This window comes from Aethalodelphis obliquidens, unplaced genomic scaffold, assembly GCF_003676395.1.
Source record: "Aethalodelphis obliquidens isolate GAN/ISIS:26980383/991018 unplaced genomic scaffold, ASM367639v1 scaffold43, whole genome shotgun sequence".
In the NCBI taxonomy this organism is placed as follows: domain Eukaryota; kingdom Metazoa; phylum Chordata; class Mammalia; order Artiodactyla; family Delphinidae; genus Aethalodelphis; species Aethalodelphis obliquidens.
The window spans coordinates 10,441,570-10,457,873 of NW_020837987.1; the positions used below are offsets into that span (position 1 = coordinate 10,441,570).

Here is a 16,304-nt window from a genome sequence, read left to right on the forward strand (position 1 = left end):
AATGAGGTGGCTTTGGAAAGCACCTAGGTAACCTAAGGATAGGGGCTGGGTGCCAAGAGACCCAACTGGATGATTAGAGGGTCAGAACTTCCAGGTCTCCAGGGAGGGGAGAGGGGTTGGAGGTTGAATTAGTCACGGAAGTTCAATGATTTAATCAGTCATGACTGTGTAATGAAGCTTCCATAGAAAACCTCAAAGGACAGGGTTTGGAGATCTTCCAGGTTGGTGAACACATGGAGATTTGGGGAGAGTGGTGCCCAGAGAGGTCATGGAAGCTCCCTGCCCCTTCCCCATACCTTGCCCTATGCATCTCTTCCACGTGGCTGTTCCTGAGTTATATCCTTTTATAAGAAACCAGTAATCTAGTAAATCAAGCACGTCTCTGAGTTCTGTGAGCCACTCATCGAACCCAAGGAAGGGGGTTGTTGGATCTGTAGCCAGTCGGTCAGAAGCATGGGTGACAGCCTGGACTTGAAATTGGCATCTGAAGGGGTGAGGGTAGGGGGCAGTCTTGTAGGACTGAACCCTTAACCTGTGGAATCTGACGCTGTCTCCAGGTAGACAGTGTCAGGATTGAGTCGACTGTGGTGTCTGAGAATTGCTTGGCATGGGGGAAAAAAACCCTCACACACTGGAATTGGCTGCAGAATCATTAGCAGCCATGACAGGGAGGTTATGGGGAGGCTAGAGGCAGGGGCAGGGGGGTGCAGAGCCTGAAGAGCTCCCCCAGGTGAGGCCTGTGTGCGTAGTAACACCATTCTGTAGTAAAAACGAATGTGCACCTGGCTGGTACCAAGAAGCAGGTACACACCAGGGTGTGCAGCAGGGTTCCTTTCAGAGTTCAAAATTGGGCAAAAGGAATCAAGACGGGAGGGACGTGAGAGTTTTTAGGGGCCCAGAAACTTCAAGCTTGAGCTGAGTGGTAGTTGCTCAGGTAAATTCTTTTGTAAAAAATCTATTGAGGCCACATTTAAAATTTGTGTTGTTTATGTAAAATAAATCTCAATGAAAGAAAATTGAGTGGGGACTTCCTTGGTGGTCCAGTGGTTAAGACTCTGCGCTTCCATTGCAGGGGTTGCGGGTTCAATCCCTGGTCAGGGAGCTAAGATCCTGCAAGAAGAGAAAAAATGAGCTAGGACTAGGAGCCAGACTTTGAGAGAAGGGCAGGTGGGAACCATGGAAGGATTTTGAACAGAGGAAGGGCATGTCTGGGGCATGGTTGGGGTGGGGGGTGGGGTGGCCCCAGCTCCTGACTGGCTCTCTAACCCTGGTAAGCCCTCCAGCCCTCTCTGGACCCACTTTTCCCCACCCAGTCCTCTCGTGGGCATGGAGGCAAAACAGAAGTAGGAGGGGGAAGTTGCCAAAATCACCATGAGACTGAGCCCCTGGGGGCAGAGCCCTCTGACTTATGCCTGCAGCCCTGCCCCTGGTGCAGGGCCTTCAGGAAGTGCTGATTGTGTGAGGGGGAGAGCAGAGACTGCTGGAGGGAGAGGTCAGGACCTGAGCTCCACAGTGGAGAGTGGGGGCAGGGCGGGGGGGGGCAGATCTGAGATAACTCAGAACAGGAGCGCTCTCACGTGTGCTCTTAGTTTCTTAGTCAAAAGCCCCTTATAACCAGTTCGTCCCTTGTCCCAGAAGAAACCAACATGTGGTAGAGGGTGAGAAGCTTCCAGCCATCCCAGGTAATGTGTTCATTCAGTGATATTCACTGAGGCCTGGTATATGCCAGGCCCTAGACATTGAAGACGCAACAGAGTAAAAATTAAAATAGGGTGTAGGGATCTCTGAGCGAATGAATGGGCTGGTTGGCTAAGTGCTGGGGCTCCAGAGCCCGGCCACCTGGGTCAAATCCCAGCTCCCCCATCTCTTTGCTGTGGCTTTGGGCAGGGTTCTTAATCTCTGTGCCTCAGTTTCCTCATCTGTAAAATGGGACCAATAATACCACCTTGTCTCCTTTTGTAGAGATTTTGTGAGATCATTTATATAAAGGACTTAACTTGGGGCTTTGCCCAATAAATATTATTGTCGTAATAGAGACAGGTTCGTGGGGCTATGGGAGCTTCAGAGAGGGCTTCCTGGAGGAGGGGGCATCTAAGCAGGGGCCCAAAGGAGGAGTAAGAAGGAGTTTGCCCGCTGAAGCCAAGTACAACTAGGAAAGGGTGGTCCTGGAGGAATGAGTTCGGCAGGGTATCTGGCATCACTAAGGAGGGCTTACTGCAGGGGTAGGGTGTTGGAAATGTTCCTGTTTCCTCTTCCCCGCAGATGGGCTGGCGTCCAGAGGAAGGGCTGTCTGCGGCAGTGGGTGGTGCAAACCCCAGTTTAGCTCTTGGGGCTGAGGGGGAGGCTGGCTGTGGACTTGCAGGGAAATCCAAAGATAGCTCAGCAGAGAAGGATGACTCGCAGCCTGGGCTTCCCCTCAAATCAAGGGAAGCGAGGATGAATCAGCCTCTGCAAGTGGAACGAAGCGGCTGTGGGAAACGAGACCTAGGTTCAGGGTCCAAGGCTGCTCTGTCTTTGACTCACCTCAAGCAGGGCAGAGAGGGAGGGCTCTGCAGTGGGATGAGCTGGGTGTGAATCCAGGCCCTCTAGGCCCTGCTCCTCTTGAAACCTCAGTTTCTGTGTCTGTACAATGGGGTGGAATGGGGCGGGCAGTGGTGGTGGTGACTTACAAAACAGGAGCGCAGAGCTGGGCATACAGGAGGACCTCTGTAAGTGCCAGCCCCCTTTCCTTTTTCTGTCTTAGCCCTAGCAGGTATGAAACAAGTACGTAGGATGGTTTGGAGTTCCTGTTAGTCTCCTGATAGGTGAGTTTTCATCTAGGTTCTGGTGGGATGTGAGTAGAGAGGGTTAAAGGGCAGTAGAAAAAAGAGAAAGGGCAGCCCCGTATTCATTGTGTCTGAAAATCAGTAGCACTAATAAAAATGATTAAGTTCTCGCCTGTATTTGTTCTTACTAAATACCTGACCCTCTGTGCACTCCCAGTTTTAATCTTCACAGCTGACCCATGGGAAGGGGGCCCTATCTTACAGGTGAAGTGAAATGTTCAGAGGTGAAGGCACTTGCCCAAAGTCACACAGCCAGTGGTTGGCAGAGCCAGGATTTGGACCCTGATCCAAATCTGAGGGAGGAGGGCTGGGGGCCTGGACTCCTCGGTCTGAGGGAGGAGGGGCTGGGGGGCTGGGCTCCTGGGCCTGAATTGAAAGCCCTTGCTCTTCGCCGCAGGTCTGGGCTGGGGCCAGGTGGGAGTTGAGGACTCCCCAGCCTACAGACCCGGGAGGATACGTCTTAGAGGCCTCTGTTTTATAGATGGGGAAACAGGTTCAGACAGGGCAAGGGCGTTCCACTGGCTGACCTGCCTGTTTGGAGTGTGGATATGTTTCGAAAGAAACAGCAACTTCTTCTGACTTTGTTTAACATTTATTACAAAGTATAAGAGCAGAGACTGGTGAGCTTCCCCCTTCCCCCCAGGTCCCACCTTCTCCCCCACCAGATAATTCTCTGCAGCTCTGGAGAATTGGTGTCCTCCTCGATCTCCCACCAGGGGGCACTGCCTTCTGCCTCGGGCCTCGTTCCTTCATCTGTGCTGGTCAGCGGGTAACTGATGCAGTCCAGGATCTTGGACTCTGGGCCCCCGCTCCCCTCCTCCTCTGGGACTCAGGAGTCCCAGTCCCCAGGCACAGGGTATGTGGGACAGGGGTGACCATTTTCCCGTTTGGGGCCTCGGTGGGGATGGGCCACGGCCTCCCTCCTTCAGCTAGTGTCCCCGCCAGCAGCCATCAGGGAGTCAACCCACCCCAAGGTGTGGCCCCCCTGGGTCCTTACGCTTAACTGGCTTTATGCATGGGGCTGGGTTAGGAGTAGCAGAGAGAATGTCCTTGACCTCAATCCTGGGGAAAGTAGCCTGGTTCTTCCTGGCTGGGTCCTGGGGAGACAAACAGAGAGCTGGATAGACAAGCAGGCCAGACACCAGAGGAAGAGACAGAGACAGAGACCAAGCAAAGAAAGAGAGAGCGGGTACTGAGAGTCTGTGAAGGGGGGATGGAACGTCTGTTTCCTTCGCTGCTGGTCCAGCCCCGAACTTGGAGTCCCTCCCTCCAGACAGAGCCAAAGCGGAAGAGAAAGGGTGGCCTCACCTCCAGGCCACCCATCCCCCACCCCCTTAGTCACATGGAGTGCTGGCCACAGGCACCCTTCCTCCAGGATGTTCTCCTGCCCAAGTCCCAGCTCCCTTACCAGCTACGTGGCCTCCTGGCTTGGTTCTGGAAGCTGCCGTGGACCCAGGGCAGCGCTAAGCAGCTCGGTCAGGGTGTCTAGCTTCCCTGCCAGCGCATCAATCTGCTTCTCCAGGGCCTGGTGTGAGGTGCTCAGACCCAGCTGCAGGTCACAGAGGATCATGTGCATCTGGGCAGAGAGAGGTCAGAGGGATCAGCTGGGGGAGACTCTCCCTGCCCCGTGGAGTAAGGCAGCGGAACCAGCATTTACTAAGTCCTTACAGGCCTTGGAGGACTATCCTCAATAATATCAGGTACCTGATCAACCACCTGCCACCGCCCAGCAACTTGGCCCGGTGCTTTTTATAGTTTAAAATCCTCCTAAAAGTGTGGGCAGTGGGAATCCTGTTTCTATTTTTAAGAGCTGAGGAAACAGGCCTGGAGCAGTTAAATGACACGCCCAAGGCAGCACCTGGATCAGGGAGGCCCTAGAACTTAGTAGGTGCTCACTTAAATCTTTGTGTAATTGATGACTGCCTAACTTCACAATCCACAGAGCCCTTTCTCTGCCTTCTCAAACTAGGATTCACAGCTTCGTCCTTGAGAGTGTGTGAGCTTTCTATGAGAACTCTTGACTTCCGTGTTTTGGGCCGGGTGGATAATCTTGGAAATCATGACCTGCCAATTCCGGCAGATTTAGGCCACCACCATGCAGTTTAGGGGCCGGCATCTGTGGCTGTGTTTACCATGGTATTGGGGCCAAGGGCCACTGTTTGAATTGTCGTGGACTAATGAGAAAAAAGCAGAGGCTACCGGATAAGCAAGAGGTGCTGTGAGCCAAGCCGGGGTGCATGATGTCACCTACTCGAACACTTCAGAATCAAGGGGACCCAGGAGAAGGAGGGCAAGCTGAGTCACCCCTTGGCCAGGCAAGGCTGCCCAGCGCTCCTGGGCCCCCTCTTCACAATAGCAACACAGATTGAGTTTTCCACCTGTCCGTGTGTCAGTGCTGTTAATTCGCATTTTATTGCTTTGCCCTTTGTGTCTGAACTTGGTTTGTCAATTTGCTTTGGTTTTATTGTTGTATAAGAGTCATAGTTGAAAGGAATTTTATATCCGTCCACATGTAAGTAACTTGACAATGGAGATAATTTCACATCGAACACTGGAGTTCTTTGTACAAGTTGCACCTTACATGAGAAACGCTATTGCATCATTCACTTATTCATTCATTTGTTCGTTCAGCCACAAACCTTTAGTGAGTGCCTGTGTGTGCCAGCGTTCCCTATTCCAGGGCCAGATCTCCTTACCAGCTGCCCCCAACCTCCCTCTTCTCCCAGACCCCCTCTCATGGGATCCCAGTACCTTGGAGATGTCCACCATAGAGTTCACTTTTTCCCGGAGCTTTCTGTGTTTCAGCCGCACCTGGCGGAAACTGGGGGGAAAAAAATGGGGGAGTCAGAGTGGCCCTAGCTCAGAGGTGGGATGAGAGGGGGTGGCTGCACCCATGAGCCCGCCTCCCACATAGAGACCCGGGCATCCAGGCCCACAGACACTCTGAGACATGTAAACGAAACCATCACGCAGAGTCACTGTGAGGTCCAGGTGGGCATCCGTTCAGTGAAACAACACATGGGCATCCTGACCTGGGCACACGTTCATGCTTGGTCACACACACACACGCGCGTGTGCGTGCACCCTGCAGAGAGGAAGAGACTTGGACATGGCGTACGCACGCACAGAGGTCCTCACCTGTTGATGGCGGCCAGCAGCCTGCGCTGGTGCCTGCGGGCAGCTCCAGAGTCCTTCCTGCGTGTATGTTTGTAGAACATCCAGGACTCTTGCAGCACTCGGGCGGCCGACTCCTTCATCTGGGGGTGGGTTTCACAGTGTCAAGCGAGATAGTCCTCCTAGGGTTCTGGGAGGAGGGGCCCGGGGTCTGGATCCTGGATCTGAGGCGGGAGGGGCCAGGGGCCTGGATCCTGGGGCTGTGGAAGGGGTGTGCTCTGGGTGCTGGAGGCCCCCCTCACCTCTTTGGTATACTGAATATCCATCATGAAGTTGTGCACGTGCTTCTCTGCCTTATTAAACTCCAGCTTCCGGGCCACCACGGCCACCAGCAGGGCTGTGCAGCAGACCCCCTGTGGGCACAGCAGGCACTATGACACAAGGCCCGTGGGGATCTGAGGACCAGCCGTGTGCCACCAACTCTCTCTCTACTTGAGCCCTCCCACCAGCCACAGACAGCAGGCACCACCACCGCTAATTGACAGTCAAGCAAACCGGCCCAGAGAGAGCCAGGGTCCCACAGCTCCCAGTGGTGGAGCTGGGATCATAAAATCATGCATCCGAGTCCAACTCCTAGGTGTGGTATTTACACCATCATAATGTTCTCTCTCTTTTTTTAAAAAAAGAAATTTATTTATTTTATTTTATTTATTTTTGGCTGCATTGGGTCTTCGTCGCTGCACATGGGCTTTCTCTAGTTGTGGCGAGTGGGGACTACTCTTTGTCGTGGTGCGCGGGCTTCTCATTGCTGTGGCTTCTCTTGTTGCAGAGCACGGGCTCTAGGTGCGTGGGCTTCAGTAGTTGTGGCGCGTGGGCTCAGTAGTTGTGGCTCGGGGGCTCTAGAGCGCAGGCTCAGTAGTTGTGGCTCACAGGCTTAGTTGCTCTGTGGCATGTGGGATCTTCCCGGACCAGGGCTCGAACCCGTGTCCCCTGCATTGGCAGGTGGATTCTTAACCACTGCGCCACCAGGGAAGCCCATGTTCTCTTCGGTTAAGTGTGATTGGAGATTGGGGAGAAGGGCTGGTTCTGGGCAAGGAGCAGACCTCAGGCTCCTGCGGGACCCTTTCCTCCCCACGGTCCAGTGGGCCGTCAGGTCAGCGAGGGTGTCCTCCCCCTCCTCCCCACCCCTACAGCCTCTGCCCAGCTCTGGCCACATCCTCTCCCTTCTGGACAGTCTCCAGCGTTTCCCTCACTCCACCCTGACCCCAGGGAGATCGAACATCCAGTTATGTCCCTGATGCCCTCACCCTAATCTCCTTCTAGGCTCCCACTGCCCCAGACTTCTTAGCGCAGCTCTCAAGGCCTTCCAAGGTCCAGGCCGCTCTTCTTCCTCTGCCCAGCTCCCGTCCCAGGCAACTCAGCCCTCACCTGCCTGAGCACCTTGGTCTCACTCTTCTCCCTTCCTTCTCGAGGCCTCTGGTCCTTCAAGGCCCCAACAAATCCCAACTGCTCTGTAGCACCTGGAGTTAGAATGAATCTCCTGAAGTCTTCCCCCACCCCATATGTTTCAACTCTTGACCCTCAGAATAATTACTAGCTGTAAACCTTGGCTCTGGGACTGCTTGGGTTTCAAGCCCAGCTTCAGAGCAAGTTATCTAATCTCTTAGTGTCTGAGTTTCTTATCTGTAAAATGTGCACACCCTCACAGTATTACTCTGAGGATTCCATAAGTTGACACCTTTAGAGCAGAGACTGGCACAGAGTATGTGCCCAATAAAAGTTAGCCGTTATAATTTCATTGTACCTTGGAACCTCTCAGCTAGGAGTTGGTCGTGAGCTCGAGTGCAAATCACCTTATCTCCCTTTGGGAGTGTGTGCCTGGCTGAGTCTCTGCCCCTCTTTCCTAGTCACAAAGACTCACTGCTGGAGGGAAGGGGGCTGTCACATTTCCCCCCATGCATCACCTGTGGACCCAGGACTGGGGGATTCACCATGTCCTTCCTTGGACAAATCAGGGCTGGGGCTGGAGGCTTGAATTCCTGCGGGTGAAGGGAGCCAGATCTCACAGGGAGGTGAAGGCCAAGGCATTGGGTGCTGGGTCTATGAGGGGAAGGGGGCAGGTGTCTAGATGTAGGAGGAGGCCGACTCTGGGGAGGAGGCTGGAGTCTGGCGCTTGGGGAGCCTCTGCCTCATCCTTGAGGGCACAAGAGCTGGGGTAGGGGCAGCCGGACGCCTGGAACCAGTTACAACAACAGCTTCCGCATCGCCACCCCCTGACCCAGTTACTGAGCATTTTCTGTGTTTGAGACCCTTTACATGGTTTAATTCATTTCGTCTTCTCAGGAACCCCGTGAGGAGTACGCTGGTATCAGCATCCCCATTTTACAGATGAGGAAATTGAGGCCCGGAAAGATTGTGTGGCTGACTCCCAGCTAGGAAGTGGGCAGAAGCAGGATTTGAACCCAGGCAGCCTGAGTCCACAGGCATGCTCTTGATGTCTAAATAGCTTTAATGGAGGCTGGGAGACTGGATTCCTGGGTCCTGGAAGAGCCTAGAGCTGGGAAACCAGGTACCTGAGTCCTGGATGACTGAGAGGGTAAAGGCGGGTGGAGAGGGCAAGATACCTGAGTCTTGGTGGGGCTTGGGACTGGACTCCTGGAATCTGGGAGGAAATGGGGCTGGGAGGTCCGGGGCCTGTGTTCCCGAGGAGGGCGAGGGCTGGATCCTAGGTTCTGGAGAGAGCAAGGACTCAGGGGATGGATTCCTGGATTTTCAAAGGAAATGAGGCTAGTGTTTGTGTCCTGGACAGGGGATGGGGCTGTGGGGGTCCAGACACCCGAGTTTCTTGGGGGTGTCCCTGAGTGCCTTAGTTGGCTCTGTGGTTTCCTGGGGCCCAGGGGATGAGCAGTGTGGGATAAAGGCAGGGTCCCTGAGTGGGTGTACTCACCATGACCCCAGTGCAGAGGCAGACAATCTTGCCCCATGTGGTACCCGGCACCACGTCCCCGTAGCCGATGGTCAGGAATGTGATGGGGATGAGCCACAGTGTGTCTGAAAGGTGCCCGGTGGCATTAACGGTCTGTCTGTGGGGAAGAGTGGGTTAATTCTGGGGTTCCTGTGATGTTTGATACCCTCTTTCTTAACATACACCCACAGTTGCAAGAAGGACTCAGAAAAAGCCAGTTAAGTTCTGGGCTTTGGAGAGCCTGCCTGGCCTCCTCCTTGCTGTGTGACCTGGGCAAGATGCTCAACCACTCTGGGCTGTGGCATTTGAACCTGGATCCGACCAATTCCAAAGCCTTTTTGGTTTCAGCTAGGCTACCAGGGCTGCTACATTCAGAGCGTGTGGTTGAGGGGTTGAGAGGGGGGCAGACACCCAGCCTGAAGTCCACTTGTCAGACCCGGCGGGGGGCTGCATCCACTCAAAGGAAGGGGCACCTTTTTCTAATTTCCACAAAGATGCTCTATGGCCTAGAGGTGGCCCTATCAGGACTGAAAAGGTGGGACTCTAAAAAGGCTTGACGGGGGACTTCCCTGGTGGTCCGGTGGTAAGGAAGCCACCTTACAGTGCAGGGGACACGGATTCAATCCCTGGTCAGGGAGCTAAGATCCCACAGGCCGCAGGGCAACTAAGCCTGCACACCACAACTACTGAGCTTGCGCACCTCAACCAGAGCCTGCATGCCGCAAACCACAGAGCCCACGTGCCCTGGAGCCTGCATGCCACAACTAGAGAAGAGAAAACCTGCGCACCACAACTAGAGAGAAGCCCACGCGCCGCAACAAAAGATCCCGCATGCCGCAACCAAGACCCGACAGCCAAGAGTAAATAAAATAAAATAGATAATAAATCTTTAAAATAAGGAAATAAATGCACTTTAAAAAAGTAAATAAAAAGGCTTGGCAGACTCTGCCTCTTTTCCCCTCACTTCATAGGAGGGGACATTTAGGTCCAGCCGTGGAAAGGATGGATAATCAGGATTTGTCTAACTTTGACCCACAGTTAGGCCAAAGCAGGGAAAGCATCACTCACCAGGGCCCCAGACACCTCAAACCCACTAAATTGTGTCTGGAGGTGGCGACTGAATCTGCCCTGTTAAGCTCCAACCCCTTCATCCCAAAATACATTCAAGTTTGAGGACTTCTGCCTCAAACAGATTTAGAAATTTGGCTCCCTCCCCATCCTCCCATTTTTCAGGTGAGAAAATTGGTGGGAGGATAATTTACTGATCCTGACCAGTTTCCCAACTGAGAAAACTGAGATCCTGTGAGATGAATGAGTTTAAAATCATGAAAGATTGGAATTGCCAGGGAGACTTTAAAGATGGTGGATTTTGATACCCATTTTATAGATGCGGAAACAGAGGCTCAGAGAGGAGAGATCTAAGGCCAGTTCTTCCCATTCTCCATCTCCCCTCAAGAATCCTTTGCCAGATGTACGAAACCAGAGGTTCTCAAATTTGAGCCAGCATCAGCGTGAACTGTTAAAAAAGATTGCTGGGCCCAACCCACCAGAGTTTTGGATTCCACAGATCCGGGTGGGGCCTGCGAGTTTGGATTTGCAACCAGTTCCCAGGAGATGCTGCTGGTCCAGAACCACACTTTGAGAACCACTGGCTAAGATTACCCCCAATTTGTTTATCTGTAAGGTAAGTGGAGGCCCTGAGGGGTACAGTTCCAGCATCAGGTCAAAGTCCAGCAGGGGGTCTCGAATTCCCGTACCAATTCTCTGCACGGAATTCCCTTCTGGCGCAGCCCGGGGGTCACTGGGAGCACCTACAGTGCATCTGTGCTAATTTGGAAGAGACGTCCCCTTCCTCCAAAGCAGGTGCAACCCTTGGCCAGGGCCCAGAGCCTGCGAGTTGAGACTGAACAGATGCCTGGAAACCTGAGGCAGGAGAGATTTGGAAGCAGGAAGGGCAGGGCTTCCTATGGTGTGTGTGTGTGTCTGGGGAGACTGGAGACTGCAGGTGGAGGAAAGGCTTTGGGGCGATAGGCTTTCTCCACTTCTTGGTCCCAGGGAGTCCCAACCTGCACCACGGTACAGGGCGATGGTGGTTGTAAGCGGCTCCTCCAGAGGCTCCAGGTACCGTCCCTTCCCGCCCTCCCCTCCCCGCGCACCCTCACCTCTCGGCCACCGACAGCACCCAGGCGGTGGTGAGCCAGAGGCCAAGCGTGAGGCAGAGCAGCAGGCGGCCGGGGTGCGTGTTCATGTACAGCTTGGCGACGAACCAGTGGCGGAAGCGGACCTGGTTGAGCGCGCCGATGCTGCGGTAGGAGGCGTTGAGCAGGACGCCGCTGCGCAGGAGCAGGGCGCGGGGCACCAGGTACAGGCGCAGCAGCATGGCCAGCGACAGCAGCGCCTCCGCCTGGCCCAGGAAGCTCGGCCAGGACTGCGTGACCGCCGTCTGCGGGGACCCCGAGATCTGCGCGCACGGCGGGCGCCACACCGGCGCCGGGTGCAGCGCGCACACAGCCAGCTCCAGCACGATCTGCGCCGCCTGCCGCCCGGTCAGCGCCACGCGCCAGTCCCGGAGCCCGTTGTCCGTCATGAACAGCTGCAGGGAGGGGAACGGATGGAGAAGGAGGGGGGGTCACACGAAGGTCAGGCTCCCGCTCCCCAGCCTGCGCGGGGAGATAAGGGGGGCGCGCCCGCGGGGCCGGAGAGGGAGGCAGATAGCGCAGGGCATGGGGCCCGGGAGGGTGGGAAGGGGCAGGGCAGGACCCAAGGAAGACATCTCTCCACCTTCTCCCCCTAGTTTCAGCCCACTTCCAGAACTTCCAGCCCAGAAGCACTTATTGAGTGCCTGTTGTATGCCCGACGTTGTTCCATATGTTGAGATATATTGAGGATATGGGTGGACAAGACAAACGAAACAAAACCCCTGCCTCTCCAAGGACTTACATTCCACATCCATAGAGCTGTGTCCTAACTCCAGTTTCTGGGGATGCAGTAGTAATTGCCATTGTCCCATTAGCAATGATAATAGCCAACGTTTACAGGGCACTTTGGAGGTGCCAGGCATTGCGCTGTCCTCTGTACATGTGTGACTCAGCGAATGCTCACAAGACAGTGAGATTGAAAATATTCTTACCCCCATTTTACAGATGCAGAAACTGAGGCCCAGGGCTCTCAGGCCACTTAACTATTCGAATGACTGCTTTAATGATAATGTGTACTTCTTACTGAGCACATCTTGTGTGCCAGGCACTGCAAGGGGCGTCACCACACTCGACCAATAACCCTCATTTTATACTGCAGAGGTGTGGGGGGAAGGAAACAGGATCTGGGGATGTGGGGGATGGGATGAGAGGGGAAGGGGTGGAGAGTCCAGTGTGGGTTGAGACATGAGATGGGAGGGGGGGATACGGGTGGGAAGGGCTTCTGGGTCTGTGGAGTCGTTGGCACAGAGGTGGGGAGCTCAGCAGTGGGGAAGGACCTGCGGGCACATGGCTAGGATCTTAGGTTGTTGGGACGGGACTCAGGGATGGAAAAGTGAGATCTGGGAGGCTGTGTCTTGTGTGAGGCAACCTGGGACAGAGTGGACAGAGGCCTGGGGGCGGGAACTCTCAGCATCTACAGGTGTGCAAGGTGAGACAGGGCAGCAGGTGGAGGAAGGTCAGGGCTGCTGGGGGGCTGTCTGTCTGTCCGTGGTTCATCCCCTCCGGGTGGATGAGGGTGTGGATGTATCTCAGGGTGGAGGAAGCTCATTACTCAGCCCAGGAGGTGGGAAGGGTGAGCCGACAGGGCGTGGGGGTGGGCTGAGGGGAGCTAGAAAGGGGCTGGGGGCCTACCTGGACCTCTTTGGCGTGAAAGGCCACAATAAGGGAAAGGAGCGAGAACGTGGAGATGCTGATCATGCATTTAACCAGGAACAGGTGGATCGCCCACTGTTGGGAGGGACGGAGAGAGGGGTGAGAGCCTAGGCCTCCCTCAGCCCCCGCTGCACTCTTCCCAAACCGCCATCCCTTCTCCAGTCCCAATTTCCCAGCCTCCTAGCCCCCAGCCCCCAGCCCAGTTCCCCCTGATGCCTCAGGTCTGGGGAAGTCTCAGAACCATCATCTGGTCCCCAGGGAGAGTGCCCTCTTCCTTCCCAAGGGGACAGCCCTGGCCCAGGTGCCAGTGTTCACCCTCCTCCTCAGCTCTTCTGCTAGGACCACACCCCTGAGGGAAGACCTTGAAACTCACATTCCTTCCTAATTCCCCTGTACTGGTCCCCATCAATAATAGTTCCTCAGTTGTGTGTGTGTGTGTGTGTATGTGTGTGTGTGTGTGTATGGGGGGGTGTCTAGAAATAGACATTTAGCTTCTAAAAAGTGGTCCCTCCCCTTCCCTTCCCACCCAGCTGGTCTCTGCCCTAGAAAGCAACTTCAGGTCCCTCCCCTCCCCCACCTGCCCTCCGCAGTTCCTGAGGAGCCTAGAAACTATCACTCAGGCCCCAAGGAATGAGTGACACCCTCCCCTGCCCTCGTCCAGGGGCTGGGTTCCTAAGACCCCAGCCCCAGCTCTGAGAAAGGCCCCCCAGTCCTGCTGCCCCGTGTGTCTCCTCTGCCCCCCTCCCCACCTCCTGCGTTCTCTCCTGGCTCTAAGCCCAGGGCAGAGCTGCCCAGAAGCACATGGCCTCCAGAAACCACAGGAAGTTTTTTCCCGTCTTTGTGTGGCAATACCTTGGAGGAATCTAGAATTCTTGAGGAAGGGATTTAGAGGGGACTGGGACTGCTGGATTCCCTAGGAGGGGGTGTGTGTGTGGATCCCTGCCTGGGAGGTGGTGTCAGGGGGAAGGGGCCACCTGGGCTCCCACTCTGAGCTCAGCACCTGTTTCTCCTAAAACACTGCCAGCTCCCCTGACCCGGCCAGGGCCCCCCTCTGTGCAGAGGAAGAGGGCCAGTTTCCTGCCCCATGGGACCTGCCCCCCTTCCCCGAACAATGGTGCTGTTGTCCCTAGCCCTCCCCACCCCTTCATCCTTCTGTGGCTCCCCAGTTCCCTGTCCCTCTCTTTAGTTTGTCCCAAAGAACATCCCACTAGACCCAACCTCCTCCCCACTCTGCAATCCACTTCTCTGGTGGTCCTCTCTCCTTTCCAATTCCTCTTGCCCCGAATCCCTGACCCCCTTCTCTGTCTGTACCACTCCATCTCTTACTGCATCTTTGTCTTGGTCTCTCTCTGTCTCGGTCTCTCTGTGTATCTCTGCCTCTCGGTACCTCTCACCATCCTCCCTCTCCCGCCCCACTATCTCTATCACGTTCCCCTGCATCGGTGGGGTCTGGCACCTGCCTCTCCTCCAGCCCTTCCCTCCTGGCGAGCAGGTGTCTGGATCCCTGCAAAATGAGTTTATTAGATTACGATGGAGGTGGGGAGGGGACACGGGTGTTGTCAAGGCAGTCATAGAAAGGGGGCCGAGGAGGACCCTTCAGATAATGTATTTCAACCCTCACCGCCGGTTTCCAGTTGGGGAAACTGAGGCTCAGAGAGCTGCAGCAGATTCCAGAGTCCCCGTGCTGGAGGCAGCAGCCTGGCAGGTGGTAGAGGGAAGCAATTGGAGGTGAGGCAGCGGAGGGATGGGGTGGCGTAGGAAAGACCCCCTGTCCCTTCCCATCTGCCAGGGCTGCCTTGTCCTCACCTCGCCTGCTGGGCGGGGTGCTGAAGTGTGGGAGCGGCGGGTCGGCCTGACCATGTTTCCTGTTGGCATGGGCTTTGGCGGCCCCACCCCCTCAGTGCCCGCTGCCCTCGCCTGGCCACCCGGCCAGAGGAAGCCAGCCTGCCCTGACAGTCCGTGTGGCTCCTGGTCACTTCAAAGCTGTCTGCCTCTCCCACCCCCAAATCCAAGCCTGAGTGTTGTCCCCCAGAAATCCCCCCAACTCAATCCTCCAATCAGTGCCCTCCAACCAGCCCAATTCCACGTCCCTTACCCTAGACAGATCTCCAACCCCTCCTTTCCTGTTGAGCAATTCTGTCCCGTCCTCAAGCCGCCAATTCTGACCCGTGTCCTTCATCTGCCCCCATCGCTGCCCGGACCAGGGCTGGAATGTGCTGGGAACCTGCTCAGACCTGTCCTAGCCCCACTTGTTCTTTCCTTCCCCACTCACACTATCCTCAAAGTCAGCCCCTCTCCCCCTAAAAACGCTCTAAGTCACCTCTAAGGAACCCGGGCCCCAGCCTCTCCTCTCCTGGGACCCAGGAGTCCAGGCTACCATAAACCTACCTCTCCATTGTTTCCCAGACTAAATAGCCCATAGATTCTGGGGAAGCTGAGCTTCTTAATGTTGGAGATGGAGGGGGGAGGGAGGCGGTGCTTTGTTTTCTTTTCCCACCCCCCCACCCAGCCAGTTCTTTTGGTCTCTGCCCTTTGCCTCTGAGATACTGTGCAAACATTAGAGTTTAGATAAAGACCAAGGAGCTGCTGCCTACTGGAAGAAGTCAGCCTTTCTCCCCACCCTCCCTTCACTGAACCTGGGGTTACCTCTCCCCTAATCTGCTCAAGTATCTGACCAGCCACCTCCTGGCCTCCAGGGCTCCTGGACCTCCAACTGTCTAATTGCAATACCTTCAAACTGACACTCTGTGACCCCTCTTCCCTTCCTTTTGCAGAGAGGGCCCCCAGCATTTACCTCCCTAGGTCCCAGGATTCCAGCCCTCAGCTCCCTCCACTCTCAGACCCAGGGGTCTCCAGCCTCTACTCACTCAGGACCCAAGAGTCCTGGCCCCCAGGCCCCTCCTCCCTCAGACCCAGCAGTTTCAGCTTCCAGCCCCTCCAGCCTCCACTCACCAGGCACCCCCCGAACCATAGCATCTCCGCGTGCAGGACCATGAGTCCGATGCCGATTCCTGCCAGTGCCAGTGCCCAGCCTGCCAGACTCCTCTCCTGCTCCAGCAGATGCTTTCTCCGCCGCAGGGCCCCCAGGCCCGGCACCAGCTCCCCGCCCATGGCCCCCGGGGTCTTGGGGCTCAGCCAGCTTCCTGCCCAGAGTCCCCCACCTCGCAGCACACAAAGAGCAGCCACTATGGCTTGCAGGTCCCCGGCCTGCTCTGCTCCCTTGCTCTGGGCTCTTGCTTTGAGGCACAGCAGAGCCTGTGCCCTCTGGGGGGTGGTGACTGCTGGGCAGGGCGGGGAGGTGCTGGGGAGGCCCCTGGGCAGAGGGGAGGCTCCCCAACCCCCCTTCTCAGACTAAGGAGGGGCTGGGTGTGTCTTGGGGCAGAGCAAGGAAGAGGCGTGTGTCCACATGGATTAAGACACACCAACACACAATGGGCTTTGTCATACACAACGGTCTGCAGCGTGTAATACACACCTACACTCAGCCACACCCGGACACCATGCAACACAGGGTGATAACACCCTCAAACACGGTATGGCCAGAGACAG

At 55.7% G+C, this 16,304-nt stretch overlaps 2 protein-coding genes across 2 annotated transcripts in view; one reads left to right on the plus strand and one right to left on the minus strand.

The window, feature by feature from the left end:
• Positions 1 to 16,304, plus strand: part of ZNF283 (zinc finger protein 283) — an 83,970-nt gene that overhangs the window by 12,786 nt on the left and 54,880 nt on the right. The window lies entirely within an intron of this gene.
• KCNN4 (potassium calcium-activated channel subfamily N member 4) lies at positions 2,347 to 16,255 on the minus strand. The gene is made up of 9 exons (XM_027079782.1): positions 15,708 to 16,255; positions 12,735 to 12,830; positions 11,067 to 11,497; positions 8,887 to 9,022; positions 6,242 to 6,352; positions 5,964 to 6,082; positions 5,577 to 5,646; positions 4,234 to 4,401; positions 2,347 to 3,922 (listed from the first exon to the last, which is right to left on the minus strand). The coding sequence occupies exons 1-8, from the start codon at positions 15,864 to 15,866 to the stop codon at positions 4,237 to 4,239; spliced, it is 1,287 nt and encodes a 428-aa protein (XP_026935583.1). The 5' UTR covers positions 15,867 to 16,255; the 3' UTR covers positions 2,347 to 3,922; positions 4,234 to 4,236.